The 18370-nt window shown below is 40.0% G+C and overlaps 2 protein-coding genes across 7 annotated transcripts; one reads left to right on the top strand and one right to left on the bottom strand.

Annotated features, from left to right (window-relative positions):
- The first annotated feature begins 1388 nt into the window (after positions 1 to 1388).
- On the top strand, positions 1389 to 6281 carry tcte1 (t-complex-associated-testis-expressed 1). Of its 5 annotated transcripts, none has more exons than XM_031322543.1 (5): positions 1389 to 1393; positions 2312 to 2494; positions 2584 to 3155; positions 3960 to 4409; positions 5769 to 6281. In XM_031322543.1, exons 2-5 carry the CDS (start codon positions 2338 to 2340, stop codon positions 5928 to 5930), a joined length of 1341 nt encoding a protein of 446 aa, XP_031178403.1. In that variant the 5' UTR covers positions 1389 to 1393; positions 2312 to 2337; the 3' UTR covers positions 5931 to 6281. The 5 variants fall into 5 exon arrangements, with proteins under 5 accessions (XP_031178403.1, XP_031178405.1, XP_031178402.1 ...); XM_031322545.2 differs by lacking the exon at positions 1389 to 1393 and adding an exon at positions 1683 to 1831 and having other exon boundaries at positions 2314 to 2494; XM_031322542.2 differs by lacking the exon at positions 1389 to 1393 and adding an exon at positions 1683 to 1836.
- A 4-nt stretch (positions 6282 to 6285) lies between these two features.
- tmem151ba (transmembrane protein 151Ba) lies at positions 6286 to 17154 on the bottom strand. Of its 2 annotated transcripts, XR_004108952.2 has the most exons (3): positions 16630 to 17154; positions 10639 to 12212; positions 6286 to 10595 (listed from the first exon to the last, which is right to left on the bottom strand). XR_004108952.2 is itself a non-coding variant. In XM_031322533.2 (2 exons), the coding sequence occupies exons 1-2, from the start codon at positions 16711 to 16713 to the stop codon at positions 10770 to 10772; spliced, it is 1527 nt and encodes a 508-aa protein (XP_031178393.1). In that variant the 5' UTR covers positions 16714 to 17154; the 3' UTR covers positions 6286 to 10769. The 2 variants fall into 2 exon arrangements, 1 of the variants encoding a protein (XP_031178393.1); XM_031322533.2 differs by having other exon boundaries at positions 6286 to 12212.
- Positions 17155 to 18370: the final 1216 nt, after the last annotated feature.

Genomic DNA, 18370 nt, shown 5'->3' with positions numbered 1-18370 from the left:
ATTTATCCTTTCACATACAAGTATCGGCTACTTTTTAGGACATTTCAGGCAATGACAGCTGGATCATGCAGCCTTATGCCAAGACAATGAATTTCAGCAAACTAACTCTACCCAGAGTGCACCAGAACAGCAGCTCACAGAGGGAGTTTGCCTCCTGTGCTGTGGATGGCTGATGTCACGCCAGTCCATTAGCTGGAGTACGAGGGAAGCGTGTGTCTGTCAGGCCGTATTACATGAGGACGACAGTGATGGCCTGCCTCTGGGCTACAGTGGGAGCCTCTCCGTAGTTCAACCCTCCATCCGACTCTTGCAGCAACTTTATGAAATCAGTAACAGCCATCTCTCCCTCTCTCTCTCTCTCTCTCTCTCTCTCTCTCTCTCTCTCTCTCTTTCTCTCTCTCTCTCTCTCCCTCTCTCTCCCTCTCTCTCTCTCTCTCTCACTCTCTCTCTCTCTCTCTCACTCCCTCTCTCTCTGTCTCTCTCTCTTTCTCTCTCACTCTCTCTCCCTCTCTCTCTTTCTCTTTCTCTCTCTCACTCTCTGCCCTCCACATGGGAAACACAATCAGTTTTAGCTGCATCATGTACCTGCCTCCATCCATGTGTGGTCTTGTAAAAAATGTTACCCAGATAATTACATAATTGATTAAAGTAGCTTGATCTGAAAAAAGGATTGGATGATAGACAGAAAAATAATCTCCAACTATTGTTTCAGTCATGTTTTCAGATGTTATGTTTTTCTTTGTCATATTACAGTAAACCAAATATCTTTGGATTTTGGACTGTTGGTCAGACAAAACAAGCTATTTAAATACTTCATACTTGGGTTCTGGGAAGTTAAAATGGGAATTAAAATCTAGAATATAATCGGCAGATTCATTTATGATAAAAATGTACGTTGCATCCTCCCACATCCATACAATGTCCTGTGTTCTGTTGTCCTTGCACTAAAGAAACAAACTCATCAATGTCGTGTAGCTAGCTATATATAGCTTATAGATATTTTCATGCATGCACATCCTACTAACCAGTCTTGACTTGTGTGTTATATACTTTTTGTCTGTCATCTTAAAAGGAAGCAGAATTTACATTTATCTCAATCTTGCTTAACATTAGATTTAATGGGGAATGAGCAAAACCATATTTACTGTAGGCCTACTTTTCACTTCTTTGTTATTTAATAACAATCAGGATTCTCTTAAGGTGGTATTTACTGATTTCTACGTCCCCCTACACTGTAGCTGGGCACCTTCTTTGTGTTGTTGTTTGTAGGAAAGATGGATTCACTCCAGTATGCTCATATCCAAAAGGCCCATGGTCCATATCCGTGGTCCATCTGCCAGCTTAGTAGAATCCAAATGCTCCTCACAGCATGATCAGGCTGAGCACTGCAGAAGTTCCAGCACACAGCCAACACTGATGTCACACAGACCTAAAACCATACACTGCTCCTAAAACACACTCACTCAAGTAGCACTCATTTCAATGTTTTTAATTAAAGAATTAACGGAGTGTGTTGCATTCCATGACGGTCGGATATTCTGCTTTTCTAATAGTAAAAGATATACATATATAGAGATACAGTTGATTCCGACAAGGAAACTGACTATTTCTCACCGCTGTGTTTTCAAAAGTTCCATTATCTGATGTATTCTTAAAGCAGTGGCAAACACTGTAAATTCTAAAAGCGTTAGCTAGTTACAGCATGTTTATCGAAGTTAACCGTTCTTGCCGTAAGGTAACTTGCAGGGCTGCAATGCGTGCTTGGTTAAAGAAGTAATAGGAGCGTTCTGTTACCTAGGAGACAGTTGAAGCTCAGACCAGCGCACAGCAGGTAACGTTAAAGTTAAACGTTAACGTTGATTCATGGTTACAATGAGTTGTGTGTATGTAACGTAACTAGCTAACGTTTATCATACGTTTACCACGTTTTACAAGGTTTTTCAACGATTCCCTAGTTAGCCGTAAAAGTAAGCAAAGTTAGTCGCAGTTTAGCTAACGTTAGTCTCACATTGCCAGACCTAGCTAGCTATCTCCACAGCGCTTTAGCTAACACTAGGAGCTAGAAGGAGGCTCTGCTAACGTTAACTTACGTTAACTTACTTTAGAAACAGTTTTTGCTAGCATCATAATGTGGCAGCATGTTGTCGTTAGCCAATGCCCATAGATAATTATAGAGTCAAGTCACAATTTATTCAGGCGCTAAATGTCATTAAACAAACTATCAACACCAGAAAATAAGCAAGACTCTATCTACAATTGCTGGGATGTGCAACTTTTAATGTGTAATTTAATGGTTCTTCTTTTAAGGCAGAGGATAGTATACAAAAACCTGCAACAATGCGTAGGTCCCCATATTCTCCTGGAGCCAACCTCAACCCAGCTGAAGACTTCAGAAAGATGAGGAGGATTATTGCTGAAGATCCAGACTGGTCTCTGAATATAGTGCCTTGTTTATCAAAACTCTGTCTGCAAAGCATCGAGAGAAACTTTGAGGGTATGCTCTTGTTTTTAGTACCATTATTATACACACTTTGACACATTTACTTATAAATAGAGATATATGCAAACTTACCCCCTTTCCAGGAAAGCCAATATTTGAAGAGCTTACACCCATCCAGAAAGACTTTGTGCAGGAGAACCTGTCTACCTCCCTGCCCCTGCATGTCACAGCCAACTTGATCAGCGATGGCGTCTATTGGAAGAGGTGCTGCGAGCAGCGGTGGGACCTTTGTGACGTCTCTCATTATGGCCACAGCTGGAAACGAATGTTCTTTGAAAGGCACATGGAGACCATTATTGAGCTTTTCATCCCAGAAGTTACAGAGCCCAAGACAGTTCTAGTGATGGTACCTCTTTGTAAGAACTACGTCAAGAGGCTGGACATCTCCCAACTCCTGCCACCGATCAAGGAGCCCCAGAATGAGGAGGAGGAGGAATTTGGCTTAGAGTTGGCAAGTGACAATGAGTACGACAGACCATCTTTGGACCACTTTGACTTTAACATCCTCCTTGACAAGCTGACAAAACTGGAAGAGCTCCATTTAGTGTACAGGGTCAAACAATGTGGTATGAACTTCGAATGGAAGATGTTTGAGATGACCACCAGAGATTGTGAGTCCCTTGCCGAGGCCCTTAAGTCCTGTAAGACTTTGAAGGTGAATATTGATTCCTCCTTGTTGGTTTATGTCATGATGCCTTTTGAAGCTCCTTGCAAAGTACGGAGCCCGATTCTCTGTAGCATGTTTGTTTGTTGTAATTCAGCACTTGCCAGTTACAAAGCATCATTTACAGACATTATACAGATGTTATAAAATGAGAATATTGTTGTTGGCACTACCCAAGCATTCATGCTCTATTTACATCAAAGAAAAAGACTCCAAAGCCTCTGGCTGCAATCTAAATAATTATTGTTATTATGCTTGCAAATACGTGATTAATGAATGAATGAATGAATGATATATAGACTAAACAGACATCAGAGTGGTATATATCATATTTAAAATAAAGAAAAATGCACATTACAATTTCCCAGGTGACAATTCCGACTGCTTGTTGTGCCTGACCAACAGATATTTAAGTTACAATGATAAAAACAGAGAAGCAGCAAATCCCCAATTTAAGCAGCTTATCACAAATTCTGTGTGATACATGATTTTTAGGACTACTTAATTATCAAAATTGTTGGCAATTATTTTTTGTCAATTGACTTATTCATTAATCAAATTATATTGATATTTCTTTGATATACTTTATTTTAAATCATATAAAGCATAGTCCCTTATTGTTCTGTGTTGCAGCCATGTAAATAGCATTTAAACATGTGGCAAGTTCATTAAGTAATAGGCAGTTATTTTCAAGCCCTGTGCCCTATGGCATCATATCTGTGCTCTTAGTGATTCAGTTTTTTGTGCAACTCACCAAAAAATCTTGCTAATCTTCATAATTCTATGTTTCTACAGCTTCTAAAGCTCCATCAAAGCCACATTGAGGATGAAAAGTGCCGGCTGCTGGTGAAATACCTTTTGGACCACCCGTCCCTGAGGGAGCTCGACTTCTCCCACAACCTGATCGGAGACAAAGGAGCCAGAGCCATCGGAAAGCTGCTCAACAGGAGTAAACTGGAGATCCTGAACATGTGTGACAACGAAATTAGAGGCCCGGGAGCCAAAGCTATAGCTCACGCATTGTCCGAGAACTCCACCCTTTTGTCACTCAACCTGCGTCTCAACCGTTTGAGAGATGACGGGGGGCAGGCTATTGGCAAAGCCTTGCTGAAGAACAACACCCTGCTTCACCTGCATCTGGGAGGCAATGAGGTAACTGGGCCTACTGCAATCGCACTGTCTAAAGTTCTAGTTCAGAGTAACACCCTGAAGAGCATCAATCTCTCCTGCAACAACCTAGGTGTGGTAAGTAAATTACTAATCTTAGATCCTTACTACCAGTGGGGCATTAAATATAAAGTGTTACAGAGGGTGGTGCCAGAGAAATGGCTGTGCTGTCACCTACACCACAAGGGTTCAAACTCTGTACAGTGGCAATTTTAGGATAGGTGGACAGCTTGTCAAGCTTAATTTGGCATTTCTTGGCATTTTTGTCTTGCACTTCAGTCAACCTCATGCTCTGGAGATCATGTATGTGTGTGCCAAATGCTATGGCAATGCATCAAAATGGTCAGTCTACTAAAGAATTATTTGTTCAATAGATGGAATTGATTGGCAACAACTTTGACAATCAATCGTTAAAGTAATTTTAAGCAAAAAATACCAAAACTTAACTGATTCCATCTTGCAAAATGTGACTATTTGCTGATTTCTCAGTCTTTTATTATGATAAACATAATGTTTGGGGTGGTTTTGGACTGTTGGTCGGACAAAACAAGCAGTTGAAATACTGGATAATACTAGATTACTTGACAATGAAAAGAGTCCTACACATCCAATAGTTGTCAAGATACAGCATGGATAAAGAAATGCATATTTTTTCCTAAAAAGAGGAGACAAAGGCAAAACTTTTGAACAAAACATTGCAAGTTATCCTTTAAAATGTGTTTCTTTTACCATAAGAATGTGCACATCAAGTTATGTAAAATTTTATCAGGGGAAGCACTTTAAAACACTGGGTTATTTTGAAACACTGGCTTTTTTCCCAAAGCATGCTAGTGCCTGTATAGACATAGTACACTGAAGGTAACAGAATAGCTTGAAAGTATATGGCTTTTCAATTATTCATAGATGTGTGGAAAACATGCAATAATGGAAAGCTTAGTAAGTTAGTGTTGTTTCCCCTTGAGAGGTAGGTCAGATTTTCCCCTTCTCATGCTCTCTCCTCTTGAAGATTTCACCATACAGTATACGTGACTGGAAATACACTGCGGAGGATCAAAAATCACCCACATTGCAGAAAAGCAACATGCAGTACCATCAAATATCTATGACCTTGGTCTACTGTTCACAAAAATAGAAATGGCTGTTTCAGACATAACAATAAAACACAGATGACACTCATAATAAGTGTGGGCTATTTCAGACAGCAAACGTTGCCCCTGGGTGATTTTTCAAGGTTATCAAGACTGTCTTTAGACCTTTTCAGAACAGCATCCTGTGATGTGTTCAACATAGAAATGCATCAGTGCCAAAAGTGTTTGTCTCTCTCTCTCTACCTCTGTATGTGTGTGTGTGTGTGTGTGTGTGTGTGTGTGTGTGTGTGTGTGTGTGTGTGTGTGTGTGTGTGTGTGTGTGTGTGTGTGTGTGTGTGTGTGTGTGCAGGATGGAGGTAAAGCTCTGGAGGAGGCGATGTCTCACAACACCAGCGTAACAGAATGTGATATCCGTCTGACGGAGGTTGACAAGCAGAGCGTTTCCTTCATCAACCAGGTGGTTTTGACCAACCAGAGTTTAGAACAAAAGAGACATGCTCAAGAGAGTTAAACCAAGTAAACGTCAACAGCTTCTTTTTGAAATACAAACCCACCTTTATTATTAATTGATTCCTGCTTTTCCGTATTCATTTAGCCACGAAGCATGACTGCATCTCAAACTGAATTAGTGATGTGATTTCACACCAGTATGTCTCTAGTATCTCTTCCCTTGTTGCAGCCTGTACTATAACTATAACTTTAAACAAACATGTAAAAACTACAAGCAAAAAAACTGTGATTAAATGTGTCATCAGCACATGTTAAGACATAGACCATATATCCAGTTTACAATACACGAAGCATCACATGGTGAACTTTTCTGGGAAGTGGCAACAATTGTCATAAAGTAATTTTTGAAACATTTTTGTGAGCATTTCAGTTTATTGAGGAACCTTTTCTTCCATTTTGATACACAGATTTGGTATTCAGTCCATATGTAACATCAAGGCAACGTTGTGGTGGTGTTGGAATACAAACAGACTTGTGTTGTCGTTTTTTAAACCTATATCTACTGACTAATAATATAGTAGTAACACATTTGCTTGTGAGCAACAAAACATCTTTACTGTAATTAATCTTAAAATTACTAATTGTTTCCTAGAATCATATGAAGAGAGGCAAAGCTATTCTATATGTAGATGGTGGACTAGCACATAGAGAAATCTACATAAAATAGAATACTGATATTCTTTAGATCAGTAATCACTATCAACAATCACCCAACCATTTTTCGTTTTGATAAACTTTTCAGTTAAATAAAGGTGTATCAAATATGATTGAACAATGTAAAAATTGGCTGTGTTGCATGAACATTTTTACAGTGGATTGTATTGCCATTTGTAACTTAACAAACTTGCCATTTAACATCTGCACATCAAAAATGTCCCTGCTTCAGTTACCTTTAAGTGTGCGCGACACATTTGGCAAAGCACAAGATCCACATCGACAGTCATTCTAACCTCTCGTCTCTATTTTATGTACAGTACAAATCCTTTCTGCCTTTACAGTTTTGAAAATCCACAGTCATTTAAATATAAAAAGACAAACCCCCAGAGCATTCTTGAGTGACAGAGTACATATCATAACAACCTAAACTACTTAATACACTTGATAAAGGGTTCAGTGCTTTATATGACAAAAGCTTTTATGCTAACAGTCGTCTATGGAGAAAAAATGTCTAGTTATGAACCTTCCAGTCAGTTTTGAATGTGTTTTTTTGTCACTGTTGTTATGTAAACATTGCACTGGTAAACACATTTGTCTACACATGACTATGTATGGATCACAGTGAAGCCATCTGACAGGCTTGTTGTCTAATCATGAATGAGAGAATGTGATAACTTCAGTATAAGACAGTGACTAAAATCCAAAATCATATATACTGTAGATTTTACATGTTTAATCCCTTGTGGAGTTGCATGCTCTTCCTTGTGGTTTCCTTATAGTTCTACACTTTACCCCACAGTACATGGTTCATAATTCCCTGCCTTCTGACCAATGTATGCTAGGATATAATCCAGCACTTCATGAGAAATGAAATTAATGAATTTCAATCCCTGCGTCTTGTTTGGTTTTCCCGCTAAAATGCTGTTTATGTTGCTCAAAAAGGTTGCGTAGTACACCACCCATTACCATTAAAGGAATAGTTTGACATTTTGGGGAAATATGCTAATTTGGTTTCTTGCTGAAAGTTAGATGAGAAAATCAATACTACTTTGATTGTTGATTTTACCCTCTGTAAAATAACAACTTGTCGTTTCAGTTTTTGTACAGAATAAACAAACCAGATAAAACACGTTAAATAGTGAGCTTTAGAGGTGCTGAGAGGTGGATTTTATTCAGACACAGCCAGGCTAGCTGTTTTTCCCTTATTTCCAGTCTTTGTGTTAAGCTAAGCTAACCTGCTGCTGGTGGGAGCTTCATATTTCAGACATCAAATTGGTATTGATTTTGTCATTTAAATTTCTATATATAAACAATTTCTTGAACATTATATGAGCGATCTAAATACATAAGTATTATGAACACCAGGACCTGGAGTAGGTTGCCCCAGCTGTTCAAACTTGCCTGTGTTAAGTGTTTACTGAGTGAGATTACTGAGATTTACACATCACTAAATTAAAATGGGTTGTACCACACAAACTAGTTCTTAAGTAGAAAGATTAGTTGTTAATAAATATTTTCACCAACTATCTGCCAGTTGTAACTGTAACTGCACTAAACTAATTTGTTAATTCATGATCTATTTATATTGAAGAGTAACAGAGGTAATATGGAATATGGTCAGCAGACGACACTTGATTGAAATGCTGTTTAATGATGTATTAATAATATGTAGTTATGTTTTGTAAAAAATAAGGCAATCTACCTCAATTTACAAAATGTTATGTCAATAACTAAATGACAAAATAACAGTTAGGTTGTGTAACATATGGAAGCTATGTTACCAATGTTAACCAATTTGCACAATACAAAGGTCTTTACTTGCTAAGACTTTTCTCAAGTTCTAATGGTTCAGCACGATTTAGTACATCGCTAGTTTAAAACTATCCAGCTAGTACTAAGAACTTATTTATGAATAGCTGGTGCAACCAAAATCCTGGAGAGGAGCAGAAATCTTTGATTCTGAGATTCTCTGTTGTATCTGACCTGCTTCTGCACCTTTGTTATCTGGAATGGGAACATTAGTAATGTTATGTCACTTTTGTTCAACATCATGTTTGTGCAAACCCCTCATTTAAAAATGATTTGGTTATTATGCAGCTAGTCCTTGCAGAAGCATTTGAATAGCTCAGTTCAGAGAAAGGAATGATGATCAGGTTTGGGGATGTTGTTGTAGCATAATCTTTGCCCTGTATACTATCCTGAGTTCTAGGGCCTTGCATAGATGACCTGTGAATTGTGATACCAGTTTAAAACAGTTTACATAATGCGTTCATGCTAAACTGTCTGTTGAATTAAATGCAAGGTTTGATAGAATCAGTTTATATCATGCTTCACTTCCTTTGACTGTTGTCAGTCTAGTATTGCTATAAAGATAGTTCGCAGCTACAACCTTAACATGGAATGTAATGAGTGTGGCTAATTGGTCACAATTTTACAGGCTCATTATTGTGAAGACAAGTTGTAACAGGAAGTCACAGAAAGTGTCCGACCACAGGCAAGATTCTGACATTTAATATTCATGGACATTTTCATGGTCTTAATGGTGGAGAATGATCTGCCCATGCCAGTTTATCTTTCACTGCAGCAATCTACTGCACATGTGTGGAACGCATCCTCCAAACGGAGAGTATAAACAGACCTACTAGACACCCATGGGGTCCGCAGCTATCTGTGTACGAATCCGGTCTGGAGTATAATCGAGTCTTAAAACACTGCATGCACTCATTTGAGAGTACTTTTTTTTCTTTAAATTAATCCTGTCATATTATTAAATCTGACATGATCAGTAGTGAATCCAGGCCTCTGCCTTTTTCTAGCGTCTTTGATGGCCAGCTCTCTGGCTCTCTCTGATATGCGTCAGCAGCAGTATACGAGAGCTGTGTTATATTATGAGGAAAATCATCTGAAAACATTTAGGACCCGCTTCTTAAAACCTTGTGTATTTTAAACTATATAAATTGATCCTATGCACTGTAGACAATGTGCTATTAGGAGTGTAAATTCAACTTGTTTTAATGGGAAGATGATGAGATGATGATTGAGTTATGATAGCTTATGTTCGTTAGTAACAGTTGATCGCTAGGCACTTAAATAAGGAGGTAGGCTGAATAAAAATATTGCCAAAAATGAAATCAAATGCATCTTTGAGATTTTAAACTAACTGAGTTGACACTGATCTATTAATATTATGGTGAGGGTTATTACCATGTAATTGGCCATTATAGAAAACAGAAGAAGTGTTGATTCAGTTTGAAGTTGTCGTGTCCTTCAGCCCTCCTGTGCTAAATTATTCATTGACTGTGCTGCTATATTTAGCAAGCTAGGAAGTATAATGTCATCGCAGCCAAGCCGATTTCAGCTAACTTGATATTTCAGCCACTGCATCAGACATTTATTTTATACTATGGAAATGTATTCCATTTGAAATGGACTTCCATGAGCATTGACTTTGAATGAACAGATTTAAATCAGCCAGTATCAAAAAGTTTCACATGCAGATGTTTAGATTTTAGATTCAGGCCTAGGTTAACTTCACTTTGTAACAGCCATTAGACATGTATTTTGTTTCAGCAAAAATATTTAGTCTGCAATTTGCAAAATGCATTTCCCTCATAATTCATTCAATTGACTCACATGATGTGTGAGTCTAAGATTTCTCCAATATTTCTTCATTTCTCATTCATGTGACCAATAATTGTCATATCCCTTTCATTTCTTGGCAATTTCTCAGGCTATCGCTGAGTCAAACCCCATTTTAGGCTTCAAATACTAGAAAGTATTACTCATGTCCTTGTCTGTAACTAAGATCTACAAATATGGAATTTACAGTGGGATTTGACCCTCTTATGGACGCTGTAGGACAGTACATTACACTTTGGCAATTTGTCATTTAAAGCCACATTGTATTTTAAACAACAGTCTAAACAATAGCATCAAGTCTGTTTTTCTTTGACTTATTGACTGTACTGTAAGGACTTTTCCAGATATACTTTTTCCTTTTTGTTTGAGGCTACAGTATCTTTAGAAACGTGAACAAATCTGTTTGTGGTTACCTGCAGGTGACTTGTAACCTCTGTTGTAAAAAGAAGAAGCAGAGGTCATTGTTAGCTCAGCCCTGGTGTGAAGAGGTTTCTCACTCTGTTCCTGTATCATTATATGTCTTGCTCAGTCTGGCAGCCGTGGGTCATAGAGAAGTCTCCACACAGGAGCCGTTTCTGTGCAGGGAGCGGTGGTCGTGGTTGAGGCAGCCTTCATTGCGATGTACAATGAGCACTGGGAGGTACAGAGCGTCCTGGTAGGCTGGAGGGTTCTCCTCACTGCCCTGCGGGCCTGACAGACAGCTCGTGCTCTCTGTGGGGCAGGACCGCTCATTCAGGCTCCCGCTGCTCCTCCACATGCAGCTCCGCCTAGAGCCGTACAATCGGCCCAGCGAAAAGCGGCTGGCGCTGAAGGGGATGCGGGGGCTCCCCGTGTTGCAGATGTTTAGCGTGCTGCGAGAGAAGATGGAGGAGCTGCTGATGGCACGGTGGCAGCGTTCACAGTTCTGCCTGTAGCTACCATAGCTTCCACATACGGAGTAGTTGTTACAGCTCCCTGAGAGCTGGGACAGGTCCATGAGAACTGCCTCTGAGTAGCTGGGCACCAGCTGCTGGTTAGAGCGGATGTGCCACTCTAGCTCCGTGCTGTCGATTGTGTTGACTCGTGGGATGTGTCTGCATTGCGGCCGCTCCTCAGATGGTGTTACTGGCACATAGTCAAAGCCAAACAGCTTCTCTACATGGTAGTGTACACAGGCCGTGCGGTACTCTGTCAGCACCCGCAGAGGCCAGGAGAAGGTGAAAGCAGCTGCCACCCAGAAAGTGGAGTTGGCTGCGTACCAGGGAAGGTGATTAGGGTCAGAAAAGGCAATCATATACTCCTTAAAGTCTACATTCTTCAGGTGCATCCCCTCACGGGCCTCCATGTAGTCATCCAGGCCCTCATTCTCTGTGAAGAACCTGGCCCGCTGAGTCAGGTAGGAGTTCTCTGACTCCACATTGGCAAAGCTAAAGCACTTAGTGAACCTCAGCCTGGTGATGGGGAAGTCCTCCAGGCCCAGCAGTTGCTTCGCAATGTCCTTAACCCCACAGTTCCCATAGTCAAACTCCGCCTCAGCCACGTGGGTGTTGACTCGCTCGTGGTAGACCTGCGTGGTGGTGTAGGCATCTCCGTTACGGTAGCGCGTCACCTGCCGCGTCCTCCTGATATAATGGTAGCTAATGGCCTTCCACCAGATGCAGGGCGTAGCCTGCTGCATTCGCTGGATGCGCTCTGCCACACTGTCCACATCCACCTTGTATTGCAGCTCATTCTTGGTGTAGCAGTGCCAACACTCCACCAGGTAGACCACGTAGAGCATGACCAGGAAGGCCAAAGGGATGTAGATGTAGCCGTTGGAGCAGGGACTGTCATGGTACATCATAGACCTTCCCTTGTAGGCGCTGTCGAAGGAGAGGCGTGTGACCTTGGTCACCTGGCACCAGGCCATCACCCCGACGCAGCCATACATCAGCAGGGACAGCAGCAGGCATTTCCAGTGAGTTTCCTGACACAAGGATTTTGTCAGGGACTGTTTATGGGGCCGCTGCTACAAAGAAGAAATGAGAAAATGAGAAAACAGCAATAAGTCACTGGAACAATACCGTCAATATATTCTGTATAGATTCTTTCCTAGAAGTAAATGGCACATCTGTGTGTATTGCCATAACAATTTCTCAAAATATAACTGTAAAAAAAAAAACTCAAAGCAATTAGGAACATAAAGACTTGTATTACCTGTAATTACACACTTAAATATAAAACAAAAGATGAACATAAGTGTAACCTAAATATATGTTCAGTAAGAAGTTAGAACCAGTTAAAAAGTATAGGCTCATGCGTATAAAATATTTAAGAAAATATTCTACGTTGTAAGTGCTTTGGCATAGTTTATGTTAGTATAATGTTAAGTAGTATAATGTTAAGTAGTATGCCTTGATGTCAGTAAGGAGCACTGTGAGCTTCTGTTAGACTGGTGCGTGTGTTTATATAAATATGATATTAAAGAATAGAAAATAAGTAAAAGAGAAGAAATATTCTGAGGGGTAGATTCCACATTTAATGTCAAGCCAGCCAGAATAAAGCAGTCGTTTGACTCTGACAGCATAAAGCTGGTGCCACCCTTTATCACCACGGGGCACAGCAAACCCCAGTGGCTGCATCAAGAGCTAGTCAAGCCTTTTGGGAACGCTGCCACACAAATCTGGCAGATATTCAAAAGCCCCAGGAAGGATGAATGAAACAAAATTAATGCAAAGAATTTGCAGATATTGCACTAGGGCAGAGCCGACTGTGTATAGACATAAAACACTTGTACTGTAGCACCACTGATTCAGTTAAAAGACAAAGGTTATCCTCTCCATCTCTTACATAGGTCAGCTCCTGCGTACGTGCGACCACAACAACCAGCATCACTGCATTGATGTATTGACTTCAATGTCAGCTCTGTGCTCTTCGAGTGACAGACGAGCATAAATAATAGATGTTTTTTCTCCATAATCATCTTCCCCACCTTGGCCACATGGTCCTCAAGTCCCTTGTTAACCCAAGGCTACACCTCACGGGGTAAAAGGGATTAACATTGAAATTCCCCATTGAGATTAACCTACTGCAGAAGGAGTATTTACTCACTAGCATACTGTACATGCTCGACAGCTATAATCAATACAACATGACATACTTTGTGGCTCATGTTACACTTTACAGCCTCTGTTTAAGCAGCAGGAATGATGAACAGTTGTGTAAAAGGAAACATTTGTATGGAAACCAGTTATACATTTATATGACAGTATTTGATTAAAAACGTGTCGTTAAATGAAAGCAAATATAATCTTGAAACAGCAATCATGTATCAAAATTTGTAGATATGTAAATTAAAGTGTAGCTCAAAAAATTCAATTTCACACCAGTTTCACCCTTGACTTAAAGAATTACACCAGAGATGAGTACAGGCTTCAGGAAGTTTTAGATGGACTGTATTCATTCTCTCTCTTCCTCCCTCCACCTTTTTTATTTTAATTTATTTTATTTTTTTACCTTTATTTATCCAGGAAAAGAATCTTTGAGATTAAAAATCTCTTTTTCAAGAGTGTCCTGGCCAAGACAGGCAGCAACACAACCACACATACGTACAAACACAAAATACACAAAAACAAAACATTGCCAAATGAGTTGATACAAAGCTAATTAAGACTATCAGCTTCTCTCTATTTCTCAGCATGGCTGTGTTTAGAAATTGTTGTCATCTGGCGACTTTCACGCACAGAAACTCGAGTGAAGATAATTACCTCTTCTGAAGAGTCCATCATGTTTTTTTTTAATCCTCCGTGTCCTCCTTGGCTACTAGCAACTACATGGAGGAGGGGTGGGTGGGGGGCGCGTGCGCGATTTTGGAAGGCTTGTGTCATGTGGATGTAACAACAGTGGTGTCATTACTTAGAATTCCTCATGGGAGCGACAGAAACTACGCACTATAGCTTTATTGAGGCAGAAAATGGATTTAAAAGCTGCTTCTAAACTGTACCAATACAGATTTGTATTTGACACAATTATGGTGTAAAATTGTGTAAAAAGCCTCTGAGGTTCAATCAGCTGGAGGCTCTATTACATTATTTGTTTATATATATTTTGTGATTTGTTTGCAATTGTGTTGTGTCTTGTATTAGATAAGACACGTACAACTAAACATATCGAGAGAAAAAACTATTATTTTGCATGTTTATATCCCAGTTTAACTTTGTGGTTTACAGTAATGTCCATTGGCTTTGATTAATACACTTTACATTATATGGATGCTTTAACATTACATTTCTAAAATAAAAGAGCCTTAGGATAGAATGAAAGTTGTTGTTTCTACAGGAGGGATACAATCCATGAAACAACCTGTTATGAAATGGTATCAATAATATTTTAAAACAAATGTTTCAGTAAGAACCTTCAAGACTGGAGAAGCTTCACAATTCATGAGACCACTGTGGTGCCTTTAACTAAGTGCCTCTCACAATCATGGAACTTTTTCTTGACATAATAAGAGTTATATAAAAACCCTCTTGTGTAATGTATATGTAACTCATCCAACATGTGTGTCTGAAGGGGGAGTAAAGGATCCCTAATGAATTGAATCCCTATTTCCCCATGCAGGAAACATTTAGTTGTCAGTCTGTCTGTTTTGATGGTGTCAATACAATCTAGGGATGTTGACAGCAACAGATTATGGTTGGTTATTAGGCTCTTGTCGTTTCACGTCTGTCCTCACAGACAGTTTAGCTCAATAGATTTCTTTGTCTTCAAAGTAACAAACCTACATCAATAGTGTTGCTGTTAGGCCATGATCAAACTTGGTGTCTCTTTTTAAAGTTGAATAGGGCACTTTTGTAGTTAAAACAAGCTGGTAGTATTTTGGTTGCAAAAAGCAGCCGAGAGCATCTTTTGTTGCTACAGCTACTGCAACAGTATCCAAGAGTGCTATGTGGAGCGAATAACTTTACATCTGAAGCGTTTAAAGACTCTATTTGTTCATTGTTTATTTCTAAAGAAACACAACAATGTATAAAAGGCTCCATTACCTTGTATCTCACGTTATGGCCCCGTAGCAGACGTTTTTGTAAAAACAGGCTAACGATTGTGTCATAACCACACGACTTTTTGTCGCATAGTAGATAAATTACCGTATAGTCAGGAGAAGCTTGCAGGCAATCGTGGAGGCATACAGTCAATGGAGAACCCCATAGAGAGTCCATGAAAGCATCGCAACCAAATACTTCAGCAACGTTTTGATGGATTGGAAATACTTCGGTATGTGGCAAGTGAATTCATATGAAGTAACATTTATCCACGAACAGATTTGTCTTGGCACAGCTACCAGAAGACTTACAACTTTCAGACAGGTTGCTCACATCACATCTACGTCATCAAGCTCAGTTTGAGGCTGCACAGCACGCTCAGCCATCACCGGAAAAGTGACTTCACTGGTCTCTGTTGAAGTCTATGGCGTAGCTGTGTCCATTTCTTTCAGTGTCTATGGATAAAACAAAGTGGTCGAGCGATCTAGAGAATAAACAGAGAGAAGGAGCGGCGCTACTACTAATGTTACTGACGTTAGATACAGTAAAACAAAGCGAGTTCCACCAACCAGCATTCCCTGAACAGGGAGCACCCGGTCATATCATATAACTCGCTGTGCTCCGACACTAGCACAAGTCTATCTATCGGCACCTTCTCCATTTTTTCTTGTTGTTATGGAAACGACAGGTCTTGCTACTCCGCTTGTCATTGGTAAATTGTCAAAAAAGTGCTCGATTAGGGCATTTTTTTTCTCAGAAAAGTTGAACTTTTTTCAACTTCAAAAAGACGCTCTGAGCTGCAGAAAAAAATGTTGGCGGTGGCGTTTAAAAAAGCGCTCAGGACTTTTTTTTTAAGCACTGTTTACTCCATAGGATTATAATGTAAAATAGACGCTGGCAGCTTGAAAAAACATGGCCTTAGGAGTTTTCTTTTCGGAAAATAACTGTGTGGAAACATTTGAAGAAAACCGCCATTCTTGTACTCTCTCATTGTAACAGTGACAGTGAATGATAGGCTATTAGACTTTCAGTTTCCTCAGGACCCGTTTTGACCCTTGCTTGGACCCACAAGAGGTCCCCGAACCCCATTTTGGAAACTTGTCTGGAGGGGAATGCGAGACAAACAGGAGTACATCCATGCACGTTCACACTTTCGGGTGCGCGCTTGGACGCACAGGTTCATAAATTACTGCATATTAGGCCATCAATACAACTGTAGGCCTATTAATACAACTAATTCCCAAGTGTTCCGTGCACTGGCCCCAATGAAACCCTAATCTCCAAAAGATGATGATTATAGTGAGATTATTGGGATTCCACTCTGATTTATGTCACACTAATTAGTGTGAATTTGCCCCCCATTCATTTGAATTGGCCTTCACATTGCAAACAATGTGTCCTCACCTCCTCTCGGGGGCTGTCCGACTCCTCTTCGGGGACGGTGGTGGTGCTGCTTTCACTGCCCGTTGCAGCCGATGCTGGGGACATGATGACAACGGTACGTAAAACGGGTCATGGATCTCCTGATGGGATGGGGGGTTTCCAAATCAGGGTGAAACATAAAAACACCGAAAACACCTCTGTGCACCATCGAAAAGAAACCCGGCCGGCCGGAGCCCAACCAGATACACTCAAAACATGCATCATCCCAGCATCTTCCAGGTGGGCAGACGTCGCTGGGTATCGCCTATGGGAATCCGGTTATTGTGCCTCGGAAGCCGCGCAAAATAGGCTGAGACTCCTCTCGCGATGCAACGACTAGGTGCTGATAAGGACTGCTGCAAGGGATGCAATGTAAGAAAAAGAAAAAAAAAAGGCAGCACTCAGCTCCTCTCCCTGTAGGCAGTGCCCATGGCAGCCAGTGAAGCTGTGAAGCAGGACAAAGAGGACAGGCAGCTGCACGTGTGAGCAGCCACCCCAACACCACAATATAAATAACACACACATCCCTGTTGGAGTAATCACAACACAGAGGCGGTGCTGCAGAGAGGAGCCCACCCCCTGCGTCCAATTAGCTGCATGACCTTCTCAGTATGGACCAATTATGATAATAATATCCATTTTAAAAAATATTACTGCAACAAATAATAAAATGGTTGGTTACTGCAGAATTATACAGCTAAATAGGCTTAGCTTTGCATTTTATATCATTATATACTGTATTAAAACATAAGATTCAACCACAATAAACTCACACATGAACATCACATACACATATAGCCCACAGGGAAACACAATATAATGCATTAGTACATTAGGCCTGCAACCATTTAGTGATGCTCATTAAGATAAATTATTGATACATAATTATAAGCACATAATAGTTTACAGTGAGATAGTAAAATGTTGGAGCCTGACGTCCCACTGTTTGGGTGATATAGATGCAAACTGTAGAGTCAGAACCAAACAGTGGTCCAAATACTGAAGATTTGTCAAAGTATGAGTGGCTCATGAAGTAGTGTATGTTTTTCTTATAGTGATATATTTTGTCATCTGTAGATAATATTTAATCTTTGTCATTCTTTGTAGAGCACTTTGTTCTGCTGTTTAATCACATAAACGCTGATTAATCTTACTATATTCAGTACTGACAGAGCATTTTAAATGCTTCAATTGTATCCCCTTTAAGATTATTAGCAGTCTACTGACATCTTTAAGATTACAGAATTTGCCTTTTTTATGTAAATAGAAGAAAAAAGAAGATGAAGATTAAAAGAATATTTTACATTTCTGCCATTTCTGTTTCTCCTTTGTAGACAGCACTATTAACACAGGAACCCTTTACCTTACAATTCTGGCACACGAGTCCCTGTTTATCATAGCCCACAGTATGGACATTGGACTGGACTGCTGGCATAAAATGGAATAAATAAACACATCAGTAGATGACTTGAAAACAGATGGCGGCTCTTGGCAGCAGTAAACGTTTCTCTCTGACAGTATTGTTTTATAGACTATATTTATGTTGACTCTGGCCCACAGCAGTATGTAAGTGAGCCCTCTAATGGTCATACTACTACAACAAGCATTTTCATGTCAGAAAAGGAAACAAGAAATGATAACTGGGTTATTCCTGAACTTTTGGGAGGTCAAAAATTGCAATTTTATACTCTGCTCACATATTTTCCTGTATACAGGCCTCTGC

The sequence above is a fragment of the Sander lucioperca genome, chromosome 19 (genome assembly GCF_008315115.2).
Source record: "Sander lucioperca isolate FBNREF2018 chromosome 19, SLUC_FBN_1.2, whole genome shotgun sequence".
NCBI lineage: Eukaryota > Metazoa > Chordata > Actinopteri > Perciformes > Percidae > Sander > Sander lucioperca.
This window is presented reverse-complemented; position numbering and strand designations above follow the sequence as displayed.

Coding starts and splice junctions, on each gene's coding strand:
- tmem151ba (XM_031322533.2), bottom strand. CDS start 16,713: ATGTCCCCAGCATCGGCTGCAACGGGCAGTGAAAGCAGCACCACCACC. Junction 12,213..16,629: donor CGGACAGCCCCCGAGAGGAG/GTGAGGACACAT, acceptor TCTTCTTTGTAG/CAGCGGCCCCATAAACAGTC.
- tcte1 (XM_031322543.1), top strand. CDS start 2,338: ATGCGTAGGTCCCCATATTCTCCTGGAGCCAACCTCAACCCAGCTGAA. Junction 3,156..3,959: donor AGTCCTGTAAGACTTTGAAG/GTGAATATTGAT, acceptor ATGTTTCTACAG/CTTCTAAAGCTCCATCAAAG. Junction 4,410..5,768: donor CCTGCAACAACCTAGGTGTG/GTAAGTAAATTA, acceptor GTGTGTGTGCAG/GATGGAGGTAAAGCTCTGGA.